This window comes from Wyeomyia smithii, chromosome 3, assembly GCF_029784165.1.
Source record: "Wyeomyia smithii strain HCP4-BCI-WySm-NY-G18 chromosome 3, ASM2978416v1, whole genome shotgun sequence".
Lineage (NCBI taxonomy): Eukaryota > Metazoa > Arthropoda > Insecta > Diptera > Culicidae > Wyeomyia > Wyeomyia smithii.
The window spans coordinates 197,866,334-197,879,251 of NC_073696.1; the positions used below are offsets into that span (position 1 = coordinate 197,866,334).

Genomic DNA, 12,918 nt, shown 5'->3' on the forward strand with positions numbered 1-12,918 from the left:
TCTAAGACGATTTTTGTTTCGGTTTTAGGTTACGCAACAAACCATCAGAGTTCCCGTAGGCTATCCGCTTCCCGGTATGCAATTACACGTAGTCGCCGGTCGTGGGACTCTCCCGCCACATTACTCTACTCTGCCCCGATTGGGTTCCAGCTCGAATCCAACCACATCGGCAGCGGTAGCAGCAGTCACCGGTCCCAATGTCAGTGCTCCACAAGGTAAACCACCGGCCTACAGTCAATATCCAGTTGAAAAAGCTGGCGTAAAGTTCACCGAACGTGGAGCTCCAGAGGGTGCGGCCAGTGTTCAACCCGCGGATGCCGGCAGTCTTCTTTCGCCTTCTTCACAAGGTCATGGGCCACCAACGGCTGCATCGACAGGACCTATGACGTCATCCTCTGGTAGTGCAGCCACCGGAAGTAATGCCCAAGGGCAGGGTGCTGTATTCTATGCGATGAACGTTTGACACGGCGACTAGATCAATTTCACAATATGAATTGAACAGACACAGCAACGGCGGAAGCTCGAGGAAGGTAGCTTTACTATTGGTAAGAATAACAACAATAATTATAGTCTAGTGGAATCGACAGCGATTGCAAGCGAAACGGAGTGAAGGAGGGTGTGCGTTCAATTGAAAACGGCGTACTAAAATCGCACACAACGAGAATTTTCAACGTTTGTAAATCCTAACGCTCCTCTTTTGTTTTAATAGAAAAAAATGCTCAATTTTCATTGCTCTCTCGTAGGTTCCCTCCACTCAAAAAAAAACTGTAGCCATAAACCGAAAGGTACGCGCAAGTAAGAAGCAAATCTGTTAAACCAAAAAACAAGTAATCAAACCATTAAGGGTAAAAAAAACAGTTCCGGCTGGTTGTACATAGTTGGGCTGAGCTCGGATTGCGAAATATACCAAAATGTTTATTCAGTGTAGCGCAGACATTCCTATATACTTTTCACCTAATCGACGTGGCAAGAAACTATCGAGCTCAAGCAAAGACAAACAGCGCCTCGCGCTGAAAGCATTTTCGTGTTGCTTTTTGTTACAATTGACTAACTAGACTCATATCGATCTTCCTTCCAAAGGCAAAAGGCTCAACCGATAGTTGTTATTCCAAAGAGAACTGTTAACTGTACTGAGTGTTGCTCAGGGGGGATCTATCTGTCAAACATCGTGTAACCAACATATTCGGCAACATGGTGTTTGTTTTGGTTTTTGTTCTTTTTGGTTATGAAATTGATCGATGTGAAATATTATAGAATTGGAACGTTTTTTTTATCAAAACTCGAGAAACCGCGGAAAACTTTTTTGAATGTGTTGAGTAGTGATTTTTTCCTCATTATCGTTCATAGTTACAAACGTCACGGACCAACAAACGTCATGGACCAGAGCTGATCTGCGATAACGCACACATATATGAAATTTGACAGCAGTGAATCCCCTCTGGTGTTGCTCTAGTACGTGAAGTCTGTACACGAGGTGCTAGCCATGAGCTTTTCCGAGATTATTGATAATTTGAGCTGTTATGCTTTCCGCTTCGAAGTCATTTGGCGAAAATACGAACAATTACTGCGGGAATCATTCGGTTTGAAAAGCAGCGTGAAGTGTCAGATAGAATCCCATTTAAGAGTTTATAAACCCACATTTTAATAGAATTCAGAGTTAATATTATTTTTTTATTTTTTACTAGCTTGAAAGTTAGTAATCATCGTTTTATTGTCTAAGAGTACCAACAGAAACATCAAAATTTCATCAGCCATGCGAAAATACACGAAAAGTTTAAAAATCGTCATAAGCGATGTTCAAACTTAATTATACAGCGCTTATCATTCAGGATTGACGCGCTTCCTGAAGAAGGATTAAAAGAATTAAAATTAAAACATTTCTACTCTTTTGGGATGAGTTGAACTCCATTGTGGTTGTACATACTGTAATGGTAACTGGCTGAATCTGGACCATCATAAGACTTAATTATGGGCAAAATCCGCTTCTTGAGGCATTGCAAAACCCTGGTTTTGACGTAGAATTACGTCTTACGGTAAAATTCTGGGATAAGGGTGAAAGAATTTCTCAGCTGGTCTGAATTCCACACAAGAAAAGCGGAAAATAAAACTGAAATCGAAGTCATTTTTATATGAACAGGGCTGGCATTACACTATTTTCGAGTGGGTAGTTAGGAATAGGGAAGGTTCAACGGTGGCCTTCCGGCAGTTAACCGGAACAATCGCCATGGCTTTTTGAGTTCTTTTTTCGTTTCATTTATGAATTTTCGCGACAAACTTGTTTGAGTAGATCTTACACTTTAGTTTTGCTCAGAAACTCTCGATAGGGCGCAGCTAGGGGACGCTCCATCCCTCCAACGATTGCTTCGAGTAGTGGGCTGACGGCAGATCTAGCAGTACACCGCGTTTTCGCTCTTATGGTATTCCTTGATAAACGACGTAACTTCCGACCGGACTTCTTACTATAAATTTCCTTGTTCACGGCCAGTCCGGAGCGAAAGAGGAGCGGCTTTGACAACCGCTTCTCGCTGATTGTCAGCCACAGCAGCACCTTCTTGGGGAACTTGATGTGACAAATGAACTTCACCTCGGAGCTCACTTTCTTCGTGGAGGAAGTAAAATACGAAGTGCCCTGCCAGTTGTTGCCATTTTTGAAGGTTGGCCGGTGGGACCAACATCCCGACCAAGTGCATGCAGCGATGTAGGCACTTTTTTCCTCGGTCTTCCTCTTCCGCATCCGCTCATGGTCCTCGGCCGTTCGGAACCGGGCTTTCTTTCAATGCTTTGATTGTTGTCCAATAGTGCCAAGATATTGTAGATGCTGTAACGGGCGTATCCGATGTCCACAAAGTGTCACAAGAGCTGTTTTTGGCGCGGTGGGGTTCCGTTCTTTGAACGCGCACTTCTGAATGAAATAGTTTCACAGTTTTTGCCATCACGGTTAGAGTTCGAGTTAAATTTTTCTGCTGACCCATGGGTTACTATGATAGATGCTGCATGGGTTGTTTTGTTAGTGCGTGTAAAGGTAAGCCCATGAAAAATCAACATTTTTTGTACATTTTTTTAATGCAAATGTTAAGGCCCAAAAGTTTTGTCTCTTCGAAAAAAGTCTCCATCCCAAATTTTAACTTAATCGGGCTTCTGGTAAGGCTTCACTTACTGTGCCACCAACGAATTTGTTAGTAACCTTGCCGCAAGCTGGTGCCTTATGCAATTAACATGTGTATCCCCCCCTGACACAGATTTGCCAGTACAATGGGCACCAATCAGTTTTTTCGCCACTCCGACGCTTTGTTTGCACCTTGCGGGCAGTCATGAGAGTATTCCTTGTACCTAATAATCACTCACGCCACGGTTCTTAAGAGAATACTCAGCAATTTTACAAGCTCCTAAGTTGACTCTGATAGATTCTGGATGTAACTGTGCACCTTTTTTTTCCTGCTCATGGTAATTTTCTCGGCACCACGTATAAAATGAATTGCCTAGCTTATAAATGATATTTTTGAAAATAGGGGTGTAAAGGATGTGTATATTATTTTTAATTTGATAGGAAGTATCAAAAGAAATGCATGTTCCGCTGACTTATCTTTTGATTTGAACAGAAGAAATATTGAAAGAATCGATTTCTAACTTTACCAACCGTAACATGACAGAAGTATCCTAGGTCATTTTTTCAAATGTATTCATACTACCCAAATAAGAAATCTGTAAATACGCCCCCATTGAAATTTGGACAGTTGGCAAAAATCTCAGCAAACACATTGTGTCGGGTGCGATTATTCAACCGACTATTAGGCTTCCACGTCTTCACATGAGCTCTAATGTCTTCGAAATTAAGATATATTTGCACAGCTGGCATTCCTGTCATGACGCGTGAGCCAGGCTTATATTACCCACAGCCCAGCCAGCTGTCATTCTGCAGAAATGTCACTTTGTACACTACTTGCCAGTTAGCGAAAATTAAAAAAAATACATTGTTTACTTTAAATACAAAAAAAAATCGTAGAGCTCTAGGAAAATTTACGTAGTGTCTATTGGAAGGTCAGTCATTGATTAGTATAAGAAAAAGGAGGTATTTTTTCAAAATAAAACCTCTAGTTTCTCAGTAATTTTTATTCATAAGGTTAGCGGTTCTCTACCTTTTTTCGTCCGCGTACCCTTTGGCGATAATTTTCAAATCAATTGTACCCACTAGCTTGGTTTGTTCTCGCAGCATGGGAGAGAGTAGTGGTAAATTATGTTGTGGAGGTCTATTTTAAGTTTTGAATTGAACTATAATTTGTTCGATTGCCACAACCATTTTTTAAGAGCAATATTGTTAAACATATGAAGTGTTATAAATAAAAAATTGCTTTCCACGCCATTACTGATTATTTCTCGCGTACCCCCTGGAGGCTTCCACGTACCCCTAGGGGTACGCGTACCCCAGGTTGAGAACCACTGCGTTGGGTTATATGAGAACTAAACAATAGAATAATAGAGGTTTCCCATCGACAGGCTCGTCGTTTCTCCTCAAAGAAACACTAGAGTGTAGGGCTCCACTGTAGGAGAATATCTTTCACTGCGGAAACAACTGCTCTCACGCTGGTAAGCAAATCGACACACGTGCTTGAAGAGAGCAGCAAACCATGTGTATCTGAGGAACTTGCAAAAATAACGCGGTGTAAATATCTGTAATACCTCTCCTCAAGGGTGGTAAAAATCGTATCTCATAACAATCATTCGGGTATCATTTCTGAACGTGCTATCCATAAGCTTTCAATCCCAGCAAACCATTGCTCTTAAAAGTTACACATTCTCACGCATGCAAGAGATAACTTAGAGCACAGAAATATATGGTAGCTTTTTTTGATGATTTTGTTTCAGTATTGCCTGATTTAGGCGGAGCGAGCAACATATAGCGAGTGTTTCACGAAAGAATCGTAAACGATTGCACTCAAGCGATCGCAACGATTCCTTTAAATGTTGGTGGCTTGTAGATGGATTCTGCTTCAATTTCCGTTAGCATTGATGATACCTGCTTGCTCCGGTAAGCAAACAGTTGAACGCAATCTAACGTTCATTTGGATTCATAATTTTGTATCACTGGCGATAATATCTCAAAGATTCTCGCGATAATGTTGAATGCAAGTGGACTTGGATACAATAAATACTATTGTGCTTGAATCATTTAGTCTCCTTCTATGGTATTTGGAACTCTTAGAAGCGAGAAACAATCAGCAGCGTTTCTACGGAAAACTTGTACGCAAAGAACACAATTGCATGAAATATTACTAGTGAGTGAAAATTTCCATGCTTGCCTCTCCTGAGAGATGCTAAATTGAGGTTAGCTTTCTCACACGAAAAAACAGTACGCACAATAACTACTCAACAGAGCTCACTGCAGTGCTTTTACAGCGCGTCACTTGAGCATTTATCAAATGAGGGGAGCATCTGGGTAGGAAAGTAGATTGCGTTTGCTTTGTATCGTCAATCTGAAAAAGTCACATTCTTCTACGAGAAAACTCAAGTTGTCGCTGTTGTGTTATCTCAGCAGTGCATTCAGTGGTGTACTTCTGTGTATTTTCACTAGAGTGATTCACCACTCTTGTTTTGCTCAGCTGTGGTGTAAGTAGCATGCGAGTTATTTTTTCTGCGAGCGGAAGAAGCATAGCACAAAGCAAAAGTTTGTTAAAAAAATTGCCACTTGCAGCACTCATGTCGATGAAAAGTACGCAGTGGATTTCGACTCCGCTTTCGAAAGTTGTGTCATAACAGCTACATTGTCGCCGCACGGCAAAGTTTATTCCCCCAAAATTTTCACCACCTTTGTCTTCTGACATATCTACTGGCAAAGTGGATGAGAATAGTGATGGCGCATTCCAAAGCGCATGCTTGCCAGATCTATGGATTTTCTCGCAGATTTACGAATTTGTTTCACTTGAGCAACATGGTTTGTTTTTCGAAGTGAGATCACGCTTGGTTCTGTTTGGGTTGCTGTAGTCTTCACCATCCCTATAATCGCATACTTGCAGGCTCAGCACTTTTTCACGTTATGTCCTCACCTATATTTTCCACATTGAACAGAATCCACCACTGACAGTTTCTGAAATGGTGCAGACTTGGGAAGAAAAAGGGTAAAAAGGAGCTGCGTAGCCTCCTCAAGGTTACAGAGGTCACTTTGACAAGCGGATGGTCATGAGTTTGGATCGTAGTAACATCAGGCCATTTGATGCCGAGGGGAAATTTTACGCATGGGTTTATTCTTCTGGGTTCCCCTTCCCCTTTTCCATTTTGACCATTCATTCAGACTGAATTGTAATAAAGAATCTATAAGGACCAATACTTGTCAGAAGTAAATCACGAAGCTCGGTATATCAAAGTAGTAGGGTAATCGCTCCATTAGTCATCTCAAAAGCTAGGTGCACCTATAGTCACCCTATTTCTCTCATTTATCCAATTTGCCGTCAAATTTCTACAAACTTTGAAAGTCAACCTATTTGCTTCTCGATTTTGCCAAGTGGTTGAAGGTTTTACGTTAAAAATATGGTAAAATTTAACGATAAATTGATCAAATAGGCGTGATGAGATGAATATAGGAGCGATTACCCTAGTAAGCGTAACGTTTGCATTAAAAAAAATTCTTTTCGGATGGTGAAAACCAAACCAAAGACAGATAATTGAGTTTCGATTGGACCTTGGGAGGGTTCGCCAACTTGGATACCACATCGATATTCAACCGCTCTCTATCCTCCAACGATCGCTTCGAGTAGTGGGTCGACGCCAGATCCGGTCAATACACCGCGTCATCGCCCCTATGGTATTTCTTGATGAACGACGCAACATGCGGTAGGCACTTTACACAATAAATTTCCCCGTTCACGGTCAGCTCAGAGCGAAAGAAAATGAACTTTCCCTTTGTGGGGGAAGTAAAATACGCCCTGCCAGTCGTTGCCATTCAGGGCGCGATAGGTCTCGTTGTCCGTCACCAACACCATGTCGTGAATCGCCGGCTAAATCCACTTGACCATTGCGTCATGACCTGCAGCTCCGAGACCAGTGGACTAGACTGCCGCTTCCTGACATGTATTTCTATGTTTGCCAGGTACTTTATCACTGTTTGACCGGGTGTAGTGGACTTCCGGTCAAGCGCACACACCGGGTCTTACTCTCCATCATCCTTTGGAGCTTTTTGTCGCACAGGGTCATCGACCATCCGGAATCTGGCTTTCTTTCGATGCTCTGATTGTTGTCCAATAGTGCCAAGACGTCGTAGATGCCGGAACAGGTGTACCCGGCGGCCATAAAGTACCGAACGATATCCGTTTTTCACGTACCGTTTTCGAACGCACACACTGCTGAACGAAGTAGCTTCACTGTTTTTGCCATCACGACTTATAGAGCTGTCAATTTTATTCTGCTCACTCATTGGTTACTATGATTGATGCTGTATGGATAGTTTCGTCAGTGCGTGTAGGGTTAACCGCATCCCAAATCGCCTTTTGTCCTCCTTATTAGCTCAGATCCATGTGCAATCATCAGACTCAAGCTCAGGATTTGAGAGAAAAAGGATTTTTTGTCATTAGTTACAATCCGTCGAAAAAAAAATTGTGTGAGTATTAGTTTCAACAATTAAAAGAGTTTCGTCGGAAAAACCTGTTTCGACATTTCAGTTTATTCGAAAAAACCTCAGATGGCGCTAGTATAGGCATGTCATTTTCGATTTCAAGTTTTCATTGCGCGGCTGAGAGATTGCCTTATTTTTGCATATAGGAGGCCAGAATAGTTGCAGAGACCGAGTTTGCCTCTGAACCTCTAACGACTATACCGCCCCTGTTTACATAGTTGACGAAAGAGCCAAAATGACCAAAATGCACTTTTTTGTTGATTCAGCTTCCTTTCCCTAAGATACATACACTACAAATGAAAAGAAAACTATTTTGTTCTAAAACTTTCGAGAAATATTGGAAAAACGTTTTGGCGTAACTGCCAATTGGTTGCAAAAACTGGCGTCACTCCATACAAGGTGCAATTGTTTATGTTAGGTCGTTTTATTCGACTGTCTAACTACTGTCTGTTTGCCTAAGTTAAGTCGTTTAATTCGACAAATATTCCATGGAAAGGGGTAAAGGGGTCCCCCTACCAGTGGATATTTGCATCAGATGAAATAATTAAATCGTGTGTGTATATTACGGTGGGTAAACTTAATCGATTTGCCAGAACATTTTTAAGGTTCTATTTGGGGCCCCAAGCAATCCTGACACTACCGGAAGTGGATTGATCGATAGCTCTCTAGAAAGAAACATGCGCAAAAGTTTTCCTATACTAATCTTCATACAAATTCATGTGCATGCATATGTAATCCATATTCGGCAGGTTTAGCATTGTCTGGGGGCCTAAATTGAACAAAAAAAAAACAGTTTGTTCCTTGTAACGATTACCCACCTTAGCGTAAATGTTTTGTGCATGTGTTTGTGTATGTATGTGTGTGGGTTTGTATGTGTGTTTGTGCGTATTTGTCTAATTGAAACTGCCGATGGACAGTAATTAACGCTTGATCGAAACACGATTGATAAAACAATTCAACTGCGAGGCAGAGTAGGAAGTAGTCAAGTTTTTACGCCAAGCTATGCGAACAATCTGCGAGAAAAATGCATGTTTATTCGCATAAACTGGCGTAGTGGTTTTTCTGGATTAATTACCATGGGCAGACTCGAATAATCCATGGGACCTCTATTCAAACATCAATCTTCATAAAATTGACAGACTATTTTGTTGAAATTTTATCTCAATATAATTATTCGTGCTAAAATAACAAAAACGCGCTTTTCTCGCAATGATGGTGTTGGTTGTTACGTCAACTATGTAAACAGGGGCAGTATAACGGGAAATGAAGGTACTGTTTATTACCATAGTTATTGACGTATTTTTATACACGCCTATTTTTATAGACTCTTCTGCTCATCTTTACTGAGCCTCGTTTAGTTACCCTGCAAAGTATCGGAAATTATAACTGCTTGGAAAGGCAGTTCAATTCTGTTCGAGTTTTTTTCCTGGAATCTAGCGTGCGGAAGAGTCAAGTTAGGGGATGGCAGGGAGCCTGAGAATTTGAACTACGAGCTGCTCTATTTCCTGGGGGCGTAATCACAAAATTGCAACTTTAAAAAAATTACAATATTTATTGGAATAACTTTGCCGAAGACACTATGGCTCTAAAATCAACTTTTTTAATCAAAATAATTTAGATCATGTTCGTGCAGCTTTTGAAACAGTGTGCATCGGTCCAGTTTCAGAGGTTGCCAATACAAAATGAGGTTTTTCATACATTCGTTTCATATACAGAATAAAATTTCTCTGCGTCTCGCGAAACTGAGGAAATAACAAAATTTGAAAAAAAGGCGGAGCCGCTTGCAACATGGGTGTTATATAAACATTGCGAACAGAAAGCGAACTCATGATAGTCGCTGCTTCTCTAATTGATTTTTAGTTCATTTTTTCATTAGTTTGCAATTGTAAAGATATGCTTATTTCTATACCAAGAGCTTGGAGAAAACATCACCTATAGATTAGGACATTAATGTTAAAGATCTGTTTAGTGAATGTAATCATCCATGCATTTGAAACAGCACTTGACACGTATGACTCTACACTAAACCATCTTGTTCTCCGTTTTAGAAGCGAATTGGTTTAGAAGCGGTGATTGGTTAAATGCTGTGGAACTCATTTTTTCACATATTTTTTTTCCATTCCAACCGATGAAAAAAATTGACTTTCTAGGACTTTGAAATTTTTGAACTGGGACCAATGAAATATATGGGAGGAGATTAACTTCAAATTTACCTTCTCGAAATTGTCCTCATACAAAATTTCAGCTTAATCAGACACGGGGAAGCGGTGCCTCGAGGCGGTCCAAGTTGCACTATTTTGACAGATGAAGAATGGCACAGATAGTAGTTTATGAAACTGTCGATATCGAAAAATTTGTTTGATACCAAATGTCTTAGAACACCATGATACGTCGAGATATGATGTTACCTGAAAAAAATCGATAAAATCGCTTTACAGTGGATCGAATCGTTGGCAATAGCAACGAAACGATAAAATCAACAAACAATGTTATCAAACAGCGAACGATAAAATAGAAAAGGTTCAACTCAACAGTGTTTGATTTTTGTTTTTTTTTTTTATCTAAACACATATACATATAATGTTTAACGGGGCCAAATGGAGGATGTTTTAATTGTTTAGTGCATGTTTTCATTCAACTTGTGTTCGCAAATGGGCAGAAGCTTTACTAATATAACACGGTATGTACGAAGATCCTTCGTTGCAACATGACAGATGTGGAGCAGTAAAACTGTAAAATCTTGCAAAAAATCGTTGTTTTTATGTCAATTTCAGTTTTCATTCAGGCTCAATTTCTTGTTCTATTTGTTAAAAGAAATTTAGAGATTTTTGCCATTTTATGATGGTATGTCCGCACATAAAATTGTTCGTATTAATGCCAAATGACTCAAAAATCTTCTTCAGTGACACCTTTGCCGCAAAAAATTTTCATAGCATTGAACATCAACCAAAAATATACCAAAATTGATTATTCAATCTTAAAATAGCTAGTTTAACGGTTAATTAGAAGTATTAGCACAGGCCAGCAAAACCAAAAAAAAGTAAAACAAATGACATAACATAAATAAACATGCGAGAATTGAAACTACATACTAGTTTGTAAGCAGGTGTAAAAAGTCACTATTGCTAGAAAATTAAGTAAGCTTAGTAGCTTCGTAGCATGGTTCGACAGAACTTGATAACGGAAGCGAACAAAAGATAAACTCAACTGTAAATATGACACATCACTCAAAACAGAGAATGCCGAAGAAAAGTAAAATAAGTACGATTACACTGTAAGCTAGGAATAAAACATACTTGCATTTCAGTTGAACAAACTCAAGCAAAATACAATATATTCGGCGCTCAAACCAACTCCATTTGTCCGCGCGTGAAACAACTGGACGAACTCCGGGGACGATTTGGCTTCGGAACGAGCAAAAGTCAGAAACAGTAATACAATACGAAACATTAGTATATGCCCCTAGACAAACAAACAAACAAACAAAAAATGTATTCGAGCTTGCCACCCACTCATACACAACAGAATAATAAACAAAACAAAACCTTTAACTATACTTAGTGCCAAAGGAAGAAGAAACAATAGTAGTTTGTATCCTTACGGAGCTGGAAATTCAGGGCTTGTTTCAGTTGTTCCTTTGTTCCGTTTGCTCATCGCCTAATCGGATGATTGTACTCGGAGAATGTAACGAAATTCACCAAAGATCCTCCAAATGACAGGGTTTGTTTTAATTTGTATTCACCTCAAGCTGTGTTAGTTTTACGTTTCGTTTAAGGTTGTGTGCGTGTGTTTATAAAACTACGATAGAATCACGTATGTCTTCGTTTATTATTCTAAGTTAAGCTTAAGTTTCATTTGATCTAGCTCGACTGAGTTAAGTTTGGAGAATTGAACTCGGTTTTAGAAAGCGCACGCGCTTAGAAAACAATGGGAATTAAGTAGAGGTTAAGGAGATTCTTGTACATCGCACAACTGACATGTGGAAGCAAACTTTTTTGACAACAGTATATACACATATTGCAGAGCAAAACTAGCCAGCAGATGGTCGTAGCATTGAACAAATAGAACTTAAATACATTAGTGTACACATATTCTGCTAAAGTTAAATGATTATTGCGAAGCAGCAAATTAGGATGTGTAACAATTGCTATATCGTTGAGAGGATTTAATATTTCAATAATTGCTGAACGATGTAGGTAACCACAGTTGACATGATTAAACATAGAACATCGCAACACATTGCCGACGAAGTTAGTGACGTCAGTTAGCAGCAAAGCAACAAACGTGTACTAGTTTAAAAGAAAATCATAAATGAATTAAACTATTAATGTACTTTAAAAGTAGAGCAAAATAAACAAACAAGAGTGAAACTATTTAGAACAAAATAAAAACAACACGATGTGAATGAGTCGTAAAACAAAAATTAAAACATCTGTTTTGAAAAGTGAAATCTCAAAAACTATATATATATATATTATATTTATTGGAACAAACACAGAAAGACAAGCTGTAGAATGACAAGAAGTTTCGTGTGCCGCGTGCGCAAAACTCATTGTGAAGGAATCTAGCGAAATTAGGTTGGAAGAACTGAAACAACATGATCGTTATTTTGGAACGTTGACTTAAATCGAATGTATCTCTTTGAATTGTACTTCGGAAGATTGAATCATTAAAGAGTGTTGTTTATCTCATTGAAAAAAAACTAAACATTTACTATTCAATTGATTGCTACACAAAGAAACAGTGAAAAAAAAGAAGCGAAAAACTGAGTGAAACACACAAAAAAGAAAATGAAACAAGTGAGTAAACTTGTAAAGGTTAGAGTTATCAAGTAAGGTAAATTGAAATAAATTATTGTTTTTAATAAAAAAAAGCCATGACCTTGTAATCTTCTGACTGAGAAGGCCAATGATCCATCGGAAACGACTCGACTATCACAAAACCGCGACAGACAGACGCTTTGACAAAGAAGCATATACCGGTCAAGGCCAGCAGGACGGGGAGCCGAAAATGAAACCGCGAACCAGCGAAAGCATTTATTCTTCGCACAATGACAACCGGGCTTTTAAATCGTAACGCCCACACCCACCAATTTCACAGCTTTGCTGTGAGTAATTTAATACTCATCGGCAAAGAAACTTGAGAAACAAGGGGCTGGATACGTCATCACTTGACGCCAAACGATTGGAGCTGGTGAATACTTATTTGACAAATAAAAACAATTATTTCAGCGAACAAAGGCGTTTATTGTGCTTGGACATTTTACGGTCAGTTGGAGGTGGACTCGATAACGGATTCGGTCCAGCAGAGCAAGG

The 12,918-nt window shown here is 39.5% G+C and overlaps 1 protein-coding gene across 5 annotated transcripts in view; it reads left to right on the top strand.

Moving 5' to 3' along the window:
* Nucleotides 1-12,470, top strand: part of LOC129732077 (uncharacterized) — a 332,272-nt gene extending 319,802 nt beyond the window's left edge. For all 5 annotated transcript variants that reach the window (XM_055692571.1, XM_055692570.1, XM_055692573.1 and 2 more), the window contains exon 11: nucleotides 29-12,470. In XM_055692571.1, the coding sequence (XP_055548546.1) occupies nucleotides 29-463 (435 nt within the window). In that variant the 3' untranslated portion in view covers nucleotides 464-12,470. The remainder of the gene's footprint in view (nucleotides 1-28) is intronic.
* The last annotated feature ends 448 nt before the right edge of the window (nucleotides 12,471-12,918 follow it).